This window comes from Phoca vitulina, unplaced genomic scaffold (genome assembly GCF_004348235.1).
Source record: "Phoca vitulina isolate PV1807 unplaced genomic scaffold, GSC_HSeal_1.0 scaffold71, whole genome shotgun sequence".
Taxonomy (NCBI): domain Eukaryota; kingdom Metazoa; phylum Chordata; class Mammalia; order Carnivora; family Phocidae; genus Phoca; species Phoca vitulina.
Genome location: NW_022589774.1, coordinates 13,375,983 through 13,398,710, shown reverse-complemented (window position 1 = coordinate 13,398,710; position 22,728 = coordinate 13,375,983). Strand labels below are relative to the sequence as shown.

The window sequence follows — 22,728 nt, the reverse complement described above, 5'->3', positions numbered from 1 at the left end:
TGTCAAATAAATAAAATCTTTAAAAAAAAAAAAAAAAAGAAAAAAAAGAAGGCAAGGAAGGGTTGGCACTGGGATACTGGTATAAATGATATAGTTGAGCACACTGAAATTAGCAACCAGGTCTGGAAAGGGGTTGTCCTGTTCTTGGCTGGCCCAGGGCCCTCAGGTAAAAACAAAGAAATGAGTGAAGTGTTATGATTAAAATGTCAGCTCTGACCCCTCAAAAGACAGTTCATGGGGTGCTGCTAATTTTATTATGATGTTTTAGCAATTTAATACAGTATTTTTCAGTGGAGATAATTAGAACAGGATGATTTATCAAGGGACAAAATAAAAAATTGATATAATCTTAGTATTATCTCAAAAAAGAAAAAGGTGGATATAGGTATTTTGCCAGGAATCAACCATTTGATTTGTGTGACACCCTTGAGAAAGCCCCCACATACACAGACAAAACAAAAAAAAAAACCCAATAGTAATCTGTCATTCTTCTTTACCAACATGTAAATTTGCCTTTCTAAATAAATGCAGACACTGTCAACAACAGAAAAGAGTGTAGGTTTCTGTTATCATGGTCTTCACGGACCTTAGGACATTTCTTATAGCTTTATCCTTGTCCATATTGAAAGAAGTTCTATATACAGAGATCCCAAATTCAGTTTACTTGGTAATTTGTATTGATCAAGCTCACCAAACAATATGATCAAAACTCCTCTTAGAAAAGTGACAGCTAAGGCCAATCCCTTTTCTCACTGTAATAATCTCCTACAACTTCTCAAAAATAAAGTGCTTGGCACTGTATATTATCCCTTTACTTTTTCATGCTAACCTTCTCAATGAATTCATTTCTCTAAGACTTTCTCTTGTTCTTCCTTCTTATCTCCTCCTGACTTTCGATAAATTCAATAAAGTGATATAAAAGGTTGACAACAATTCCCTCCCTCACTTCAAAAAAATTATGTAATAACTCAAGTGAACTAAAATCAAATTACAAATGCTGAATAAAAATCTTAGCAGAATGTCATAATACTGCCCTTTCTCCTATTGAGACTAATCGCCAGTGGCTATTCCTTCCATGGGTCCTTCCTTTTCAAAAGGAAACTTCTAGACACCATGGGTCTAACCTGTGCTATGTACACAGTGGGGGATTCAAAATGCACCTGTTCCCTATTTCATGAGTCGAGTTAATATCTCATGTTAATTTGTAAGTATTATTATCAATGTCACTCCTCTAAGTTTAAAATGACACTTGCTACACAATGGTGACATGCTTTACAATGTCACCACAACTCGTCTCAAGGAAACAATGAGAACGATGAGAAGTCAGTCCCCGCCTTCCTTCGAATAACTACAGGCCAAGTGCCTGTGCCTATGGGGGAAGCAGCTAGGAAATCAGATACATACCAGCTGAAGGCAACTCACAGAGCAGAGAGTTTGGACTGCCGTGGGGCTCATCTTAAACACAGTAATACCCACTGTCTCTGCTCGAAAGAGCCCTGCACTACGGGAAGGAGTTGCTGCTGCTTTGTATATGACAAAACTATATTTTTTTAAAAGTCAAATTAGGTCAGTAACTTGCATGCCTGGCGAGTTCCCGACACAGGCTTCTGGCGAATTAAGAACAGCTTTTCTAACAGTCGAGCTCTTGAGTTGTAAAGCCTGTGCCTTTTCCCCAGGCCATGGGGGATATACCGGTTTTTAAATATGGCTTCTGATGTGACTTCTCTTTCTTCCAGTGAACTATCATTTAAATGATGAAAATGCAAAGGATTAGAAAATGTAAAATAAGAATCACTTCAGAACACTGACAAGAGAGTGATTAAATGGGTTGGACAGAAGTAGGAGATAAAATTTAGAATATAAACCCTTGGTCCAGATGAAAGTTGAAGAAATTGTCCTTGTTCCCTCACCTCTCATGAAAATCTCTGCTCATCCAAAACTCTTACCCTTAGATTCCACGTCCTGTTTCCCATTTTACTCCTAACTTCTACCCACTCCCCAGACATGCTTTTTCATTCACTGAAGGCTTGAGCACTGAGCTTGCATTTTTTTTTCTTAGTATTTAGCTTTTCTCCATTGGCCCATTTCAACAAACTCATTTTTATTCTTGTATTATTATTTGTATTCTTTTTTTTTTTTTAAGATTTTATTTATTTATTTGACAGAGAGAGAGTGAGAGAGCACAAGCAAGGGGAGCAGCTGAGGGAAAGGGAGAAGCAGGCTCCCCGCTGAGCAGAGAGCCCAATGCGGGGCTCAATCCCAGAACCCTGGGATCATGACTGAACTGAAGGCAGTCGCTTAACCAACTGAGCCACCCAGGCTCCCCTATTATTTGTATTCTTAAAAATAAAAAGTATAGTCCGCATTTGCTTCCAATCTATTTAACATAATATGGCCAGAAAAAACATTTTTTTAAAATGAAGATCCAATCGTGTGACTCGTGAGTCAAATGCCATCAAAATTTTCCCCATCGCATTTCTGATGAAATTGCAATCTTGGACTTTGTCCTATTAGTGCTCGTCCCCCTTCCCCTTTGCTCTCTGTTCTCTAACAACACTGGACCTGTTCTAGGTCCTCACAAGCATTCTGCTCTCTCGCTTTTGAACACGCTGTTTGCTCAGCCTGGGACTTCTCCGCACTCTCACCGCCAAGATTCTCTTCTCTGAGTACCGGCAGGGCAGACTTCCCTGTTTCCCAGACCCATTAACTGCAACCTCCGTTCTTTCTCCAAAACCTCTTCTGAGGGGTCAATTGCCTATTCCCATATTTTAGCAATAATCTAAAACTTTGCCGAATTCGTCCATCATAATCCTTATCTTTCTTTGGATTCCCACCTCCGTGACCCCTAGCCATTTGAGTGGGGAGATTAACCAGGAAACAAAGCATGGAGAGGGATCCTGCCGGCAAGCTAATTCACCATTATCCTCAGGCTGTGTGGTTCAGGTCGTTTCCAGCTGCATTACCACCAGTTTCTATAGCTATTGCCACACATAATAAAAACACTCTAAGGCATAAGAACTAGAGAAACTGCATTTTTTTAAATCCTGTAGGCACCATGCCTCAGGCAGCTTGCATGAAGTCTTTTTCTTGACTCAGCACTCTTTCCAAAATAGAATTAAATAGAATTTATTTTAATTCCAAAAATCTGTATGTCCTAAGACGTCATTTTGTCTGACTCCAAGTACTCAATTAATCTAAAGTCAAGATAAAACAGTATTCTGACAGAGATCAGACAGAGAACTTTTCAAAATGTTATCATTTAAAGATCTGGACAAAGATAACCACATTTGAAAGAGGGACAGCCCCCCACTTATCAGAGAACTAGAGCAACTAAAGAGTGAACTGCAATTATTCATTTTCAACAGAAAAGCAAATAAGGACACTTACGCATGTCACCGAAGGCCCCCTTGGTCACTTTGGTGGCACGTAACACCACTACTGTGAATTTGTGGGAATACTGGTGCTCCACCTGGAAATAAATAGCAGTAAATTAAAAACAAGCTTCCAACATAGAATCCAAGCAAACTGTTCTCATTGTTTCCTTGAGACTAGTTAAAAACATTCAGGTTGAAGGGAAGTAACATTCATACCAGAAACATCCTTTGATCCCAGGGCTGTTTCTTATTCGAGTCTCTCCTCTCTCCCACCACAGAATTATTGAGAAGTTTAGATCATTCTTTAAAATGTCACTACAACTGGACTACTGGAAGCTTTTTGCTGTCAGGTTTACCAAGCTGGAGGGAAAATGTAAATGAGGACCGCAGGCCTTCTAGGAAGACAATCAGGCTTTGTATAGAATGACAAGGAAGCCTGGGCTTAGAAAGGCAAAGTCAGAGCCAGATGTTTGCATTATTCAGATTTGTTTGTTTTTATTGTTACTGTTCAATGAAAGTTTTTTTTGGCAAGACATTTCCAGAGCAGTATTCAAAATCCTTTGGACCTAAGGCCATAACCAGTGAACTACTTATATTAATTTTAATGCATTTGTTATAAACCATATGCAACAATGTTAAAAGTTTCTAGACCTTATTAAATACTTCACCTAACTAGAAAGTAGTTACCAAACAACTCTATCAACCAAAGCAGAATAAGGAAGCAGGAACTTACAAAGTTCTCTGAGCAACTGAAAATTGTGAAGTCCTTATCTAAAGCTCAAGCCTGTTTAATCTTAGAAGAGGCCCACACTTATAAGCCACTCCTATCTTTCCTAACTTTAATAGATTTGTTTCACTGATTAAGAAGCCCATAATTGACTTTAAAAGGCTAAAATACTGGCAATACTGATAAATGAGTAATGACAGTCTAAAATCAAGGTGGCTGGAAAAAAGTTATAAAAACATAGATTCGTAAGGACCAGCAGTAGTGAGATACAGGATCAACAGTTACACAGCATTCAACAGTTTCTGAAGGTATCAATCAATAGAATAATTTGTGTTCAGATTTAACACAGCGTCAAGAAGTGGTGAAGTCATTAATGATGAGCATACTTTGTTTAAAAAGGCAGAGAAGCATGTAAAATGTTTCAGGATATTTCTTATTCAAGTTTATTATTGAAGAGAAATAACTTCTAGGTCTAGGGGTGCTCTGAGTAGCCAAAGTTGTCCTCCATATAAGTAAAATTATTATAAATGAAATGAATGCTTACAAAAAAGTGTGTTGCTTTGAAGCGGGAGAGCTAGGTTCTTGACTCACTGAGTGGAAGAATGAATTCTTGTGGACAAAGGAGAGTGAGTAAAGCGATACAAGTTTATTAAGTGAAGATACAGAAAAAGCTTCAAGAGTGAGAGGGGTCCCTACAGGGTTGCCACTGAGGGCCTTTAGGGTTGGTCTTTTATAGAAGCTAACCAGGGAACTTAAATCCTTTTAACATCTCTAATGATATCACCATTGAGCTAGGACTAGTCATAACACTTTCAATGGCTTACTTCCTTTTTAGGGTCTGGTTATTCTTTGTTGGTCACAGGTGATTATCATAAAAAAGACACCCACCCCACATGCCTAGGGCAGGGTGGTCTGGTTTGTTCCCTTATCTCTGGTTTCCTCACACCTCCACATTTTTGGGATTTCTGTGAGCCTGAGCACCTAGCCCCCTATCTATCTCTCCCTACCTAGCCCCACCTGTCCCTTACTCAGCTTTATATAACCAAAAATCACACACACTGCCCCCACCAAAAAAAAAAAAAAAAAAAAAAGAATCCACTATCATAGTTGGAAACTTCAACAACCCCCTATAAGAAATAGATCTGGGACGCCTGGGTAGCTCAGTCGGTTAAGCGTCTGCCTTCGGCTCAGGTCTGGAATCAAGTTTTGCATCAGGCTCCTTGCTCAGCAGGGAGCCTGCTTCTCCCTCTGCCTGCCACTCCCCCTGCTTGTGTTCTCTCTTTCTCTGACAAATAAAGTCTTTAAAAAAGAAAAAAAGAAAGATCAGGCAGAAAATTAGTAAGAATACAGTTGAACTCAACAGCACCATCAGTCAACTAGATATAATTGACATCTATGGACTACTTTGTCCAAGAGCAGAATGCAGATTCTTCTTAAGATCATGTGAGACAGGGGCGCCTGGGTGGCTCAGTCGGTTAAGCGTCTGCCTTCAGCTCAGGTCATGATCCCAGGGTCCTGGGATCGAGCCCCACATCAGGCTCCCTGCTCTGCAGCCTGCTTCTCCCTCTCCCACTCCCCCTGCTTGTGTTCCCTCTCTCACCGGCTCTCTCTCTGTCAAATAAATAAATAAATAAAATCTTAAAAAAAAAAAGATCATGTGGGACAATCATACAATGTGTACTCTCAGACCACAATGGAATTAAACCAGAAACCAAAACAGAATGATAGCTGGAAAATCACAAAGTACTTGGAGATTAAATAACACACTTTTAAATAACACATATGTCAATGAAGAAGTCTCAGGAGAAATTTTTTAAATATCTGGAACTGAATGAAAATGAAACTACAATTTAGCAAAATTAAGGTGGATGCAGTGAAAGTACTGCTTAGAAGGAAATTAAATAATATGTATATTGATATATATATTATTTCATACACACGTATATTTCATATATTATTTCATGATATGCATATATGAAAAGAAGAAAGATCTAAAATCAATCATCTAAGGGTCTACTAGAGAAAGAAAAGCAAGTTAAATCCAAAGTAAGCAGAAGAAAAATAGTAAAAAATAGAGGAGGAATGAATAAAATTGAAAATGGAAAATCAATAGAGAAAATCAATCACACTAAAAATTGGTTCTTTGAAAACAGCAACAAAATCAATAAGCCTCTAGCTAGGCTAAATAAGAAAAAAAAAGAGCACAAATTACAAATATCATAAATAAATGAGGGACGTTCCCTCTAGATTCTGTGGACATCAAAAGAATAATAAAGGAATACTATGAACAACTCTAAGCCCACAATTTAATAATCTAGATGAAATGGACCAATTCTTTGAAAGACATAATCCGCCAAAACTCACACAAGTAGAAACAGACAATCTGAATAGGCCTATAAAGAAACTGAATCAATACTTAACCTTCCAAAACAGAAAGCACCAGGCTCAGATAGATTCTACCAAACACTTAAGGAAGAAATTACACCAATACCCTCCACTCTCTTGGGTTGTGAGTTCAAGCCCCACACCAGGGGTAGAGATTACTTAAAATAAAATATTAAAAAAAAAAAAAAGCTCAACATTATAAAAAAAAACACATACAGAGAGATGATAATGTTATAAGGATTCATTGAGTATGAACCATATGTTACATATTCTTCTAGATGTGAATCCTCATTTAATTTTTGCAACAACCCTATAAAATAGGTATTATTTATATTTATATATGACTAAAGTGAGAGTCTGAGAGGTTAAATGATTTCCCAGTATCTCATAGATAGTAAAAGTTAAATTTGAATTAGAACCTATTCTTGCTGTCCCCAATGTCTTCACTGTCTGTACGTTCCTTGACTTACACAGAGAATAATACCAAATACCAATACCTTAATAGTGAAAAAGGCTGTTTCCACTTATTAAAGTGGTACAGTTATCATCTAGTCTATTATATCTGTTATTGATCTGAAGTTCCTGTTTTAACTGAGTTACTTCCTCTATCATTCAGCTCTGTTTTAATCTGCTTTTATTTCCATTAGCCTCAACTCTGTCTTGACTATAATGAATGAAATACTTGCATACTCTTCACAGAAAATAAGGGGCAAATCAACCATTTTCTTGGTTTTTATAAGTTAATTTTGGAAATATCATAAATCTTCAGATGACCTGTAAGTTATTTTCAGAACCGGAGTGTCAAAATCATACCCATCTCTTTCTTAGAGCTGTAAAAATTGTAGTATCTATAAAGTAAGTACAAATTCTTGGAGAAAAATGCTTAGTGTCAATCAATAACTATCCAACTATCTTTTGATAATTCTTTTCTTTGTTTCTTGGGGCCAGTATCACATATAAGTTCAAATTAGTATGGACTAGGCTAGCTTCCGACTTGGATAGGAGACTTTTGGTTATGTCTCAGGGGTGGTTCCAGAGGAATGATATTATTGAATCCACAACCAGTGTTCTCCGGAAGAAAGTAATGACTCAGCACAATGCTAGTTGGTAGCTGGCAAAAAAGAGATGCCATATTTCAATTGAGATGTCAAATATAAGCTCAATACACTGACTCAGCCACAAGATTAAGCTCTGCCTTCAGGTCTTGGATTACCTGACTTTGAGTGTCTTTTTCTCATCCCTAATCTTTTCCATAGTGAAAATCACAACTTTTTCTTTTCGCAATTCCAATTCCCCAGTCATTAGGAAAATAGTTACTGTATTAAGTTCATTCTGGAGAATTACATTACCATCTGTAACTAAAATGACTGGGCATTGGAAAAAAGAACTAGTCAGCTTGTACAAAATCAATTTGATGATTGTTCTAATCTGCTGAAAGTCCTGCTGTTAAAGGAAGAACCAAAAATCTGATGGAAGAGAAGGTAGAGTCTGCATGCAGGTATCTTTCTCTACTTAACTGCCATTGCCTAATTTTAACTCAAACTAAAACCAAAGACTGTTAGTGTGATAAAGACTGGAGAATCTCATTACTGAACCCAGAGATTGTGATCATCATAATCAGCAACAGGCAATTTCAAACAGACCTCAGAAATGTTTCAAATGAATTTCTGCACTGATGTCATCTAGGAGTTAGGATACTTTTTTAGATAAGATACCTATTTTTAGTTTCACTTCCTGGTGTGGAGTTTCATTCTAATACTTTGAGAGGCACAGGCATTGTGTTACTATTCTCTCACATTTTTTATGAGTGGCCAGCTTATCTATTTACAATCTATAATGCTCTCTAAGCTTGCTTTAAGAATTCTCAGTCATGGGGGCACCTGGGTGGCTCAGTCGTTAAGCATCTGCCTTCGGCTCAGGTCATGGTCCCAAGGTCCTGGGATCGAGCCCCACATCGGGCTCCCTGCTCAGCAGAAAGCCTGCTTCTCCCTCTCCCTCTGCCTACTTGTGCTCTCTCTCTATCTCTCTGTCAAATTAATAAATAAAATCTTTAAAAAAAAAAAGAATTCTCAGTCATGGACTGCCATATGCATAAATTATCCTAATGTCCCAAATACCTAATTTGTCAACAGAATTTGTTAGCTCTAGCAGAGCCAGATTTTTCTTTATTAAAAGAAAATCATAATCAGAAATCTGAGTTTCTTCTCTCTCGTGAACAAGAAGCTTTCCCCACTTACACGAAAATATATATATTAAATACAGTAATAATATATATCATAATAAATATGTATATATATTTAAAAATTAAAGTAAATATAGAGTTCATTTTCACTGAAGTTAAAAGATTTTAAGTCCTATTTTAATCGGGATTACTGAGACTGCCCTAGCAGAAAACCAGTACAAAAAAGAAATATTTGATGGTGACAGCTTGCATCTAAAATACTCACTTAATGGGCGCCTGGGTGGCTCAGTTGGTTAAGCGACTGCCTTTGGCTCAGGTCATGATCCTGGAGTCCCGGGATCGAGTCCCGCATCGGGCTCCCTGCTCAGCAGGGAGTCTGCTTCTCCCTCTGACCCTCCCCCCCTCTCATGTGCTCTCTCTCTCTCTCAAATAAATAAAATCTTTAAAAAATAAAATAAAATAAAATAAAATACTCACTTAATGACATACTCACCATAAATTTATAGTGACTATAACATCTTCAAGATACCTAAAATTCAAGTCACCCAAATTTTTAGCACCTAGCTTTTAATTGAGATATAGACTCTGGTCCAATGTAACTGAGTACCATAGTACCACATACACAGATTTTTTTTTTGAACATCAGCTTTTTTCCTACTGCAATACTCCTGAAGAAATCTATACTCTCCTTGGAGTAATTATGGCTGAGTTAGGACCAGGAGGTAGAGAGGTACACCTTCATTCTCCTGGAGGGGCTCATTAGAACACATGAAGCACCATGCATGCTTGAACATTTCCCCCCACACATTCTTAAAGATGCTTTGGGTAGCAGAAATATTTATGTAGGTTGGAATTACTGACCTAGTGGATATGCCGTGTTTGTTCAAATCTACGATGTCTTTGCAATGATGATTTTCAGATGTGTATGTTAAGTCTAGTAGATCAAACAGACTTGAAAATATAGATATATTTACAGATGCCATTTGGGGTAATTTATTTTAAGGACCTTCTTCAAAACCTTCTCTTGGTCTTAGTTCATCTTTGCCATTAAGCAGTAAGTGAAAGATTCGTAACTAAAAGACAAGGATATTTATAATAAACTGCCTGATATTTCAACTCAGTTTTTCTGCCTTGGTTTCCACATCTGTAAAATGAAATTATATCACCAATCCCCTGAAACCAACCCAGCCTCCAACATTAGAATTTCACAGAGATCAATATTGAACGTCAAGTTTGGGGGATAATTTAGCATTTGTGGAAATCTTTTAAGATGAAACTTTTTTTAAATCTATCTTCTGGGGATTATCTAGAGGCACCACTGATCTAGAGTAAACACAATGGGGGAACTCCACTTGTAATAATGGTAGGTTAAACAATCATAAGACACTTCCGACATAAACACTTCCTACAGAAAATAACTAAAAACTGAATAAGGTTTTACAAAATAAGTAAAGATTTTCCAAAAAGTAACTGTGACTGACCTCAGGGTGCTCAGATTAAATATTACTCCTGGGTGTGTCTGTGAGGGTCTTTCCAAATGAGATTATCATTTAATCAGGGACTTGGGAAAGTAGGTTGCCTTCCCCAGTGTGGGCTGGCATCATCCAATCTGTTGAGGGCCTGAATAGAACAAAAGGAGGAATTTGCCTCTTTTCTTCCAGTCTTACTGCTTGAGCTGAAACCCCTCATTGTCATCTTCTCCTGACCCTGGACTGCTATTTATACCATTAGCCCCCTGGGTTCTCAAGCTGTCAGAAGTGGACTGAATTATAGCCCTGTCTTTCCTGGCTCTCCATTCGGCAGATGGCAGAACGTGTGACTTCCCAGTCTCCATAACCACATGAGACAATTCTTCAAAATAAGTCTCCGTATCTAGATCTAACTGCTATGGTCTGAGGGTTTGTGGCCCCCCCGCCCAAATTCATATGTTGGAATCCTAACCCCTCAAAGATTATGAGATTAGAGCTTTGGGAGGTGTAAGGAACCCTCATGAATGGATTTGTGCCTTTATAGAAGAAAATCTATAGACAGATTCCTTGCCTCTTCTACCTCGTGAGGACAGAATGGCTACAAACCAGGGAACAGGGCCCTCACCATATGCAACCATGCTGGTACCTTGATCTTGGATTTCCCAGCCTCCAGAACTCTGAGCAACAAATTTCTGTTGTTTATAAGCTAAATTAAGACTCCATCTATCTACCTACCTCTCTATCACCTATTGATTCTGTTTCTCTGGAGAACATGGACTAATAGAGTAACAAAGAACTAACAAGATAGAAAGGTCTTAACTACCAGGAAAGAGATCAAAAATCAAAGAGAGCACCAAAAATCAGAGTGGTAAGCATTGTTTTTGCTGATCCAGAGAGGAGGAGGCTGAGACTGAGCAGCCTTGAGAGAGTGTGAGCCTTCTAAGGATTAGTACCCTCATAAACCAACCCCGTTTTAAGTTGAAAATTCCATAGACTGCACCCTAAGGAATGACTGGTATCAGGGAAAGGTGAGAAGCTGATCACTAACCATCCTCTTTTTCACTTTTCTAGAACAACAACAACAAATGTGCTATTTGCCCTAAAACTCATTGTTAGTTTCGCACCACGTTAGGCTTTGCAACAGGAGGTTTTTGCCACCTTTAATATTTCTGATTTCTCAATAGCAGTGTCTCACCCTCTGATGTCCCTTAGCTGGAAATACCTTTCTTTACTGTGTCTAGAGAATACTTTTAGACACATGGCAATTTATTATTTATAAAAGCCTTGCGAAGCAGACACAGCAGGTACTATTCATACCCTGTTTTTCCACACGAAGCAGCTAAAACTCAGTTTCAGTGGTCAGGAGCACGTAACTGAAGACGGGAAATACCACTAGAATACTAGCTCTTTGATTCCTTACCCTGTGTTGCGCCCCTCCCCCGTCATGTTACCATAATAATCTAGAATAATATCTTTCTACTTTCCCGGTAAAATTTCCAGTCACCCACAATGACGTTTTTCAAAGGTCCCTGTATTTTAGAAGCACTCATGCTAGCACACCCATGTGGTTGACTATGTCTAATGTGAATACAACCTTGGGTTCTGTGGATGTGGGACAGTAGCCCTCCACTGCTAATAGGGTGGTGGGAAGAGGTGTGGATTCTTTTTCACTCCAGGGAAGTGACTCATTTTCAGAGTAAAAAGATGGAAATTTTTATAAATAATTTATACTTGACCTATCCTTGTAAGATTGGTCCAAAAGAATTTCAATAAATCCTGGAGACACAAACATTCTTCAGGTTAGAGAGTACCTCACGAGGACTCTAAACATATGGACACTGAATTCTGCCATATGTTTATTGCTCCAGTTTCTACCAGGTTCTTAAAAGCCAGCACTGTGGGAAGCAAGAGAACTTGCTGGCTGTGAATTGCTGCATCAGCCCAAGGGATTCCCCAACATGTCACTGCATCACAGGTGTGGGGAATATAAGGCCAATTTTCTGTGCCTTGAGGCAGCCAAAACGGTGTTGGCCCATCTGGTACCGCTCATTACAAGTTAGCTGACTTAGTTTTCCCCATCTTTCCTTTTTACTAAAATTATTCTGTGCTGAGTATGCTCACTTATATATTTTGAAAAGTATCTTTCTGTGAAAACCAGGGCAGGGAATTTTGTCACTAAAACAATTTACATAGACAAACACACACAGTGTTTTTCATACATACACAGAAAGAACAAGAAGAACAAAACTACAAAGCTCTTGGGGATCCTCATTTAAAAGCGCTATAAATTGGAATACGAATTAAATGTCCCACTCTGATGCTGGGAAAGGTAACGAAAACCGTGATACAGATATGTGGTTTTCAAGCTTCATCATATTAAGATGCCGCGTCGGTAATTACTATGTCCTAAATATTTAGCTATAGTTAAAATTTGCGAGAAAAGGTGACAGCAGTGAGTTAAAATATCCAGAGTGCAGTTTGATTTTTAAATATACTCTGCCACGTTAAGAGAAGAAACTAAATGGCCAGCTCACAAGGTCATCTGACAGGAGACATGGGGAGACTATACAGCCGTCAGTAAGAAGGCCTGGTCAGGTTTAGGTATGAGAGGGAGGCCATTTGAAATAATTATATGCTTTGAAATGTATTATACTCCAACCATACTGAACTTCTTTCATTTCCTTAAATGAACTTTCTCATCTCCAGATTACCTCACATTTGCTTTTTTCCAATCCAGAAAAGTAATTTTCTCCTTCTTCACTTCCCTTGTGCTAAACCTTCAGGTCTAGGCTTACATGTCACTCCCTCTAGGGAATTCCTCTCAGGATTCTGAAGGCAGACGCTTAACCGACTGAGCCATCCAGGCACCCCTGATTATATGCTTTTCACAAAAACCACACTTTGAATAAAAGGAAAAATATAAATTGAACATAAAAGGATGCATACACACTAATCAAAGAAACTGGAAGAAGTCAAATTAATAAAAGACAAAGTAAAATTTAGAACAAAGCTATCATTAGAGATAAAAAAAGAACTTATAATGATAAAACATCAGTTAGAGAAATATATACATCCTGAAGTTATATGCACTAATAACATATCTTCAAAATTCATAAAGCAAAAGTTGAAATGGAAGCATATTGTTGTATATGGAACATTTACCGAAACAGACAATATGCTAGGCCATAATCATGTATAAACATATTACAAACAACAAAAAATCATGCAAGAGTATGTTCTCTGAACAGAGTGGAATTAGATTAGAAATCAAAGACAAAGACAACTGTTTGAAAATTAATATACACGTGTCTAAGTACCCCGTGAGTCAAAGCTCAGTTCAGGGACTGAGTTAGAAAAAGTTAGAAAATATTTTTCATTGAGCAATTATGAAAATGTGACATTCCCAAACCTATGTGCTATACCTAAAGTAGATGGTCTACAATTAATAAAGCTCTAAAGATAAATATTTAAAAATTTAAAAGGAAGAAGTAAAATTGGCATTATTCACAGATAACAGGAATGTGTAAGTTGAAAATCCAAAAGAACCTACAAACTATTAAAATTGATAAAGAAATTCAGTAAGTTCATTAGATCTACAAAGATCAATTGTATCTTGATATAAATGCAAAAACTAATTGGAAAACAAAATTCACAAATAATGATGCTAAAACATCAACTATCAAGAAATACATCTAAAAAAAGATATATAGTAATCGCTCTTTAGCCTCAGGGGATACATTCCAAGCAACCTCCCAGGCGCCCCACCATGGATGCCTGAAACCGTGGATAGTACAAACTCTCTATGTACTGTTTTTTCCTGTACGTACATACCTAGGATAAAGTTTAATTTCTAGATTAGACACAGTAAGAGATTAACAACAATAACTAATAATAAAATAGAACTATAATAACATACGGTAATAAAAGTTATGTGAATGTGCGCTCTCTCTCAAAGAATCTTGTATTATCACTCTCCTTGTGATGATATGAGATGATAAAATGCCTAGGTGATGAGATGAAGGGAGTGAATAACGCAGGCTTTGTGACGTAGTGTTAGGTTACTATTGACCTTCTGATGATACGTCAGAAGGAGGATCATCTGCTTCTGTATAAGGTCTGACTGCAGGTAAGGGGGGGAATACTATAAAAGATATCCTACTGAAATCTACAATACACTTTTGAGAGAATTAAAGGTAATCTAAATAACATTAGTTTTGGATTAGATTCATGTGTTATTAATGGGTGGGAAGATTCAATATCTTTGTCATATCATCTCTCCCTTAATTGGTCTATAAAATCATTACAGGACCAATAAAAATCCCAGCAGTTTTGTGTATGTGTGTGTGTGTGTGTGTGCAAACTGACAAACTGATTGCAAAATTTATATGGAAATGCAGAGGACTAAAAATAACCAAGACAATCTTGAAGAAGAAAAAACTGGAGGATTTTACACTACCATATATAAGATACATTTCAAAGCTACAGAATTTAAGATGCGACACCTGGGTGGCTCAGTCGGTTAAGCGTCTGCCTTCGGCTCAGGTCATGATCTCAGGGTCCTGGGATCGAGCCCCGCATCGGGCTCCTTGCTCGGCACGGAGTCTGCTTCTCCCTCTGCCTGCCACTCTCCCTGCTTGTGCTCTCTCTCTCTCACTCTCTCACTCTCTTAATCCCTGACAAATAAATAAATAAAATCTTATAAAAAAAAAAAGAAATTAAGATAGACATGTTATACAACTGTCATTATATAACAAACCCTAATAGACCAATAGAACAGCATGGAAATCAAGCCACACACATATGGCTACTTGATTTCCAGTAGAGGCGCCACGGCCATTCAGCGAGGAGATGAGTTACCAGGGGACTAGAGAGTTCATAGTATATTCAGATAAGGGAATGCTACACGGCAATGTAAAAGTGTGCAATTCTGCTGCTTTGCAACAACATGAATGAATCTCACAGATGTAATGTGGAAGGCAGATATCCATATGAAGGTCAAAAACAGGCAACACTTATCTATGGTCATAGAAGTCAAATGTTGGTTACCTTTGTGCAGTTTACTGACTGGAAAGGACATGAGCAACTCTTCTGCATTACTTTTAATGCTGTGTATTTTTATTTGGATGGTGGTTTCATGAGAGGAATACATAGGTTAATATCCATCAAGCTGAACAATTAAGATTTATGCACTTTATGTATGCTATACATCGATTAAAAAAAAAGAGTCCAACAGGAACAGCAGCTTGCAAAGAAAACTAAGAAGGAACCAATTGCAAGAAAATAGGAAATGGAACCAGAGAAATCTGAAACAGAACCACAGAAAAATCAAGAAGTTTTTTTTTTTTAAAGGTTTTATTTATTTGAGAGAGAGAGAGAGAGCACGAGGGGGTTGGGGGGGAGGGAGAAGCAGACTCCCGGCTGAGCAGGGAGCCCGATGCGGGACTCGATCCCAGGACCCCGAGATCATGACTTGAGCCAAAGGCAGACGCTTAACCAACTGAGCCACCCGGGCACCCCAAGAAGAGGGGTTTAAAGAAGAGAATGACCGGGGGGGTGGGGGGGGGTGGGGGGGGGATGTGGGGGGAGGATGGGGGTACTGAAGAGTCCACTGAATTCAGCACCAAAAGAGGTCCTTGATGAGGCTTCTTTGTGAAGTAGGAAAGCTGAGTGCAGTTTTTAATGACTCAAGTTGTGAATAGAGGGGAAGAAGGCACTAGAAAACACTTGTAATATGTTAATCCTTGCTCTCCAGGCAGGGAAAGAGAGAGGATGGTAGCTAGAGAAGGATGTAGGGTAAGAGAACAAGTGCTTCATTTGAAGTAACAATAAGGCTCCGGATTATTCCTTAATGTCCATAAAAACTATTTCTAGTCCATATAAGCCTAACTGGATCGTTGAATTCAGCAAAGAAATCCTGTTTTTTTTTTCGATCAGAAAACTGAGTTTGGAAAAATACATACTAAAATTTGAAATTACTCTTTACTATGAACTAACCACCTACAGAAGAATTGGTTTAAGAACAGCGAAGGGAAAGTTTACAGAACACTTTACCCTGGCAACGCATACCCAAATACAGCCTTCAATTCAAGAATTCCTTTATCTTCTCTCAGTGCATGTGAAGGGTAGAACTTACACAGACTGATAATTGCTAAGTGGTAACTACATCTTTTATTGTTCCGTGAAAGTTCTATACTGTTACACGTGGTTTGGAATTTTTTTTCCCTCCAAGTACCTCTGTTCTGGATTTGTCTTAGAGTTGTACTTTATTGGCCAATGCCAGCAAGACTCCTGCAGAAGTGTATCAGCCTCCCTCCCAGAAAAGATATATAAACAGTATGACTTACTATAATGTGCTGATACGGATCTATAAATGACATTTTGGTTTCAATTACAGGAAATCTCTTCACACTTCAAAGGTCTTCTCTGGCACTCTAGCTTCTTTAAAACCTACAAAATAAACAATCACTATTGTTAAGCTTCCTCTTGGATGCAGTTCCAAGATTTAAATCATGATGAATATGAACCTGAGGAAGTCAAAGTCCACCCAAGGGGACCAGATAGACTGAGTTTCCAGTTGTTTATAAGACCAAGTGTACACGTATAACTTAGGGAAAGGGTAAACTTATTTTGATAGTACTGTTTAATTTCCACATTTATTTGTTCAAATTTATTCTGTCAGTAATTATTAGGAAACTCCAGAATTTTTTTTTTGCATTTGCCAAGTATCTTATGGGAAGGTCATTGAACTTACGAAAAATTTAAATTATGTTTGTACTGTTTATAATTAAAAAGCACACGCCATTGTTTGTTTTCTCAGTTGGGCTAGTGTTACACAAATTCATGATAAGAAAGGAACAATTTTTTACCTTAGCTATTTGTTAAGAACTTTAAAGATACATTCATGTTGAATTTCAACTCAGTGTGGATATTAAAAAAAAAAAGTTTATTCATTCTAAAATAAGCAGTTAAATTTGGAAGCAGTTAAATAAAAATGAATGAAAAATATGAAAAAATACTTTCTATATTTTGCTTTCTTCTACAATTACTCCATGTTATTTAAAATCAAATAAACTATTCAATGAACATCTGTTCCTTGATCACACATTTTTTTTCCCTTGAGACTGTAAAACAACATATATTTATAGGTTAGTATTCTATATGTCACATCTAATTTGGAACATTTCAAATAACCTTTATTATTTATGATTAATATGTAAAGTCTAAAATATGTTTTTATTTCAGAATAAAGAAAATTTAAAAATTAAAGTGTTCTTTTTTCTTTTTAACAATTACATTTTAAAAATTATAAAAAATAATTCATGCTCAATTTTACAAATATGAACTATCGAAGCGAATAAAGAATAAAGTGTAATCACAATGCTATTTTGATGTATATCCTTCCAGACTATCCAATGCATATTCATATATTTAGAGTAAAAAGGAAAAGAAAGGATTTGAATTTTTTTACACAAATGGGATCTCATGAAGTGCCCTTGAACTTTTAAACTCACTTCATCATTTTTTTAAGCAAAAAGAATAGTATTTATTTATTCATTCATTTATTCATTCATTCATTCACTTATTTTTAAAGACTTTATTTTTTAGAGGAGTTTTAAGTTCATAGCAAAATTCAGAAGGTACAGAGATTTCCCCACGTACTCTCTGCCCCCACACATACATAATGACATCATCATCACCCAGAGACCATAGTTTACCTTAGGCTTCACTCTTCATGTTCTACATTCTATGGGTTTTGACAAATATATAATGACATGTACCCATTATTATGGTATTATATTTTCACACCTTAAAAATCCTCTTTGTTTTGCCTATTCATCCCTCCCTATCTCACAAGCCCTGGCAACCACTTATAGTTTTGCCTTTTCCAGAAAGTCACATAGTTGGAAATCATACCGTATGTAGCATTTTCAGATTGGCTTATTTTACTCAGTGAGATGCATTTAATAAATTTTCTCCATGTCTTTATAACTCATTTCTTTTATACATGGTCTGGATATACCACAGTTTATTTATCCATTCACCTACTGAAGGACATTGTGGATGCTTCCAAATTTTAGCAATTGTGAATGAAGCTGCTATAAACATCTATGTACAACTTTTGGTGTGGATATAAAACTTCATTTCCTTTGGGTAAATATCAAGGGGCATGATTGCTGGATCATATAGTAAGAATATGTTTAGTTTTGTAAGAAACCACCAAACGGGCGCCTGGGTGGCTCAGTAAGTTAAGCGTCTGCCTTCTGCTCAGGTCATGATCCCAGGGTCTTGGGATTGAGCCCCATCGGGCTCCCTGCTCGGCGGGAAGCCTGCTTCTCCCTCTGCCTGCCACTCCCCCTGCTTGTGAGCTCTCTCTCTCTGACAAATAAATAAACTCTTAAAAAAAAAAAAAGAAAGAAAGAAAAGAAACCACCAAACTATCTTCCAAAGTGTCTGTACCATTTTGTATTTCCACTGGCAATATTTAACACTTCTATTGCTCACATCTTCACCCACATTGGATGTTGTCAGTGTTCTAGATTTTGGCCATTCTAATAGGTTATACAATGTTATCTCGTTGTTTTAATTTGCATTTCCCTGATGACATATGATGTGAGCTTCTCCTCATATGTTTGTTTGCCACCTGTAAATCTTCTTTGGTGAAGTATCTGTTAAGGTCTTTTGCCCATTTTTAAAATTAGGTGTTTTTTTTATGGTTAAGTTTTAGGAGTTCTTTATATATTTTGGGTAACAGTGCTTTTTCAGGTGTGTCTTTTGCAAGTATTTTCTACCAGCCTGGCTTCATTATTTTGAAATATGAAAAATATGAACCAATATTATAAGAAAGACAAAAATCACTCATAGTCCCCTATTTAAAAATTATATAAAATGAAATTCTCCCTTCTTCCTTGTTCTGGTTTATCAAGAATCACTATTTTTACCGGAGAAAAAAACTTTTTAAAATAAAAGATTTACTTATTTAAATCACTTTCTAAGCTCCTAGAAGTTGATTTCTATCTTCTCATACACATTTTCGTCAAGATGAAACAGTCTATATTTCCTCTATATCATTACTTTAGAATTGAAGCAATTTCTTTTTTTTTAAATTTTTTAAAAATTTATTTATTTGAGAGAGAGTGAGAGAGAGAAAGAGAGAGAGCATGAGCAGGGCAGAAGGAGAGGGAGAAGCAGGCTCCCTGCAACGCGGAACTCAATCCCAGGACCCTGGGATCATGACCTGAGCCGAAGGCAGATGTTTAACCAACGGAGGCACCCAGGCGCCCGTTAGTGAAGCAATGTCTTAATAAAATTCTTCTTTCAAGTACATGATAGGCCATGTGAAGCTCCTGGGCCCAGGAGCACAAAGCCTTTATGTTGCTGCAGCAGTGGTAATCCCTGAGAAGTATATGTCCCCTTTCTAGACACTGGCAAAGTCTGTACAAGTAGACAGCAATGCCAGGGCACAACTATCAGGGTCTCAATGCCTGAGGAAAAATCAGATTATTTTCTTTATTGAAGTAGCATATTTGGTAAAAACAACACCGGATATGGGATCAGAAAGACCTTGATTCAAACTCCAGTTTCACATTTTAAGATCCAGTGTATTCCACCATAAATGGAAATAGTACTCCCTTCAATGTTGTATTGAGGACTAATGAATTAATTATAATGAAAGGTGCCTGCCCCACAGTAAATACTCAATGTATGTAAGCTTCCTTTTTTAAAAAAAATTTTTTTTAATTTTATTTTAATTCACTTAGTTAACATGCAGTGTTATATTCGTTTCAGGTTTACAATAGAGTGATTCAACGATTCCATACAGAACCCAGTCCTCATCATGACAACTGCACTCCTTAATCCCCATCACCTATTTCACCCATCCCCCCACTCACCTCCCCTCTGGTGACCATCAGTTTGCTCTCTAGAGTTAACAGTCTGCTTCTTGGTTTGCTTTTCTCTCTCTCTCTTTCTCCTCTTTACTCATTTGTTTCATTTCTTAAATTCCATATATGGGTGAAATCATATGGTATTTTTCTTTCTCTGACTGACTTATTTCACTTAGCATTATACCCTCTAGTTCCATCCAAGTTGTTGCAAATGGCAAGATTTCCTTCCTTTTTTATGGCTGAATAATATTTCATTGTGTATACATATATGGTTTATATGTATACATATATACTATATATATATACACACACACACACACACACACACACACACACCACACCTTCTTTATCCATTCATCAATCAATGGATGCTTGGGCTGCTTCCATATCTTGGCTATTGTAAATAATGCTGTAATAAACATAAGGGTGCATACATCCTTCTGAATTAGTGTTTTTGTATCTTTTGGGTAAATACCTTGTAGTGCCATTGCTGGATTATATGGTAGTTCTATTTTTAACTTTTTTTTTTTTTTAATTTTTTTTTTTTTTAAGATTTTATTAATTTATTTGCGAGAGAGAGAATGAGAGAGAGCACGAGAGGGAGGAGGGTCAGAGGGAGAAGTAGACTCCCTGCTGAGCAGGGAGCCCGATGCGGGACTCGATCCCGGGACTCCAGGATCATGACCTGAGCCGAAGGCAGTCGCTTAACCGACTGAGCCACCCAGGCGCCCTCTATTTTTAACTTTTTGAGGAAACTCCATACTGTTTTCTATAGTGGCCGCAGCAGCCTGCATTCCCACGAACAGTGCAAAAGGGTTGCTTTTTCTCCACATCCTTGCCAACACCTGTTGTTTCTTGTGGTGTTGATCTTAGCCATTCTGACAGGTGTGACGTGATATCTCATTGTAGTTTGGATTTGCATTTCCCTGATGGTAAGTGATGAACATCTTTTCATGTGTCTGTTGGCCATCTGGATGTCTTCTTTGGAGAAATGTCTGTTAACGTCTTCTGCCCATTTCTAAATTGGATTATTTGTTTTTTGGGTGTTGATTTTTGAAGTTCTTTTTTTTTTGTTAAGAGAGAGAGAGGGGAAGCAGGAGCAGGGTGAGGGGAGGGAGCAGAGGGACAGGGAGAGAGAGAGAATCTTAAGCAGGCTCCATGTACGTGGGGCTCCATCTCATGACACTGAGATCATGACTTGAGCCAAAATCAACAGTCAGATGCTTAACTGATAGAGCCATCCAGGCGCCCTGAGAAGTCCTTTATATATTTTGGATACTAACCCTTTATAGGATATGTCATTTACAAATATCTTCTCCCATTCTGTGGGTTGCCTTTTAGTTTTGTTGAGTGTTGGCTTAGCTGTGCACAAGCTTTTTATTTTGATGTAGTCCCAATAGTTTATTTCTGCTTTTGTTTCCCTTGCCTCAGGAGACATATCCAGAAAGAAGTTGTTACAGCTGAGGTCAAAGAGGTTACTGCTTGTGTTCTTCTCTAGGATTTTTATGGTTTCAGGTCTCACATTTAGGTCCTTAACCATTTTGAATTTATTTTTGTGTATGGTATAAGAAGGTGGTCCAGTTTCATTCTCTTGTATGTTGCTGTCCAGTTTAACCAACACCATTTGTTGAAGAGACTGTCCTTTTCCCATGGGATAGTTTTTCCTGCTTTGTCAAGGATTAATTGACCATATAGTTGTGGGTTTTCTATTCTGTTCTATTGGTATGTGTGTCTGTTTTTGTGCCAGTACCATACTGTTTTGATCACTACAGCTTTGTAATATAACTTGAAGTCTGGAATTATGATGCCTTCAGCTCTTTTTTTCTTTTTCAATGTTGCTTTGGCTATTTGGGGTCTTTTGTGGTTCCACATACATTTTAGAATTGTTTGTTCTAGTTCTGTGAAAAATGCTGTTGGTATTTTGATAGGGATTGCATCAAATATGTAGATTGGGTAGTATAGACATTTTAACAATATTTTTCTTCTAATCCATGAGCACTGAATGTCTTTCCATTTCTTTGCATTGTTTTCAATGTCTTTCATCAGTGTTTTATAGCTTTCAGGGTAAAAAAGGTCTTTCAACTCTGGATAGGTCTATTCCTAGCTATCTTATGGTTTTTGGTGCAATGTAAATGGGACTGATTTGTTGAATTCTCTTTCTGCTGCTTCATTATTGGTGTATAAAAATGCAACAGATTTCTACACATTGATTTTGTATCCTGTGACTTCACCAAATTCATTTATCAGTTCTAACAGTTTTTTAGTCAGTCTTTTGGATTTTCTATATAAAGCATCATGTCATCTGCAAATAGTGAAAATTTGACTTCTTTCTTGCTGATTTGGATGCATTTATTTTTGTAGTCTGATTGGTGTGGCTAGGACTTCCAGTACCATGTTGAATAAAAGTGGTGAGAGTGGACATCCTCGTGTTGTTCCTGACCTTAAAAAAAAAAGGCTCTCAGTTTTTCCCCATTAAGGATGATGCTAGTTGTGGGTTTTTCATATATGGCCTTTATTATGTTGAGGTATGCTCCCTCTAAACTACTTTGTTGAGGGTTTTTATCATGAATGGATATTGTACTTTGTCAAGTACATTTTCTTTGTCTATTGAAATGATCATATAGTTTTTATCCTTTCTCTTATTGATATGATCAATCATTGATTGATTTGAGAATACTGAACCACCTTGCAACCCAGGAATGAATCC

General features: G+C 37.3%; 1 protein-coding gene across 3 annotated transcripts in view; it reads right to left on the bottom strand.

The window, feature by feature from the left end:
- Positions 1-22,728, bottom strand: part of PLA2G4A (phospholipase A2 group IVA) — a 152,127-nt gene that overhangs the window by 103,582 nt on the left and 25,817 nt on the right. For 2 of the 3 annotated variants that reach the window (XM_032393091.1, XM_032393092.1), the window contains 2 exons: positions 16,482-16,584; positions 3,388-3,469 (listed from right to left, as the gene is read on the bottom strand). In XM_032393091.1, the coding sequence (XP_032248982.1) occupies positions 3,388-3,469; positions 16,482-16,514 (115 nt within the window). In that variant the 5' untranslated portion in view covers positions 16,515-16,584. Of the gene's footprint in view, positions 1-3,387; positions 3,470-3,590; positions 3,746-16,481; positions 16,585-22,728 lie in introns of those variants that run through there. The other variant, XM_032393093.1, reaches the window with a different exon arrangement.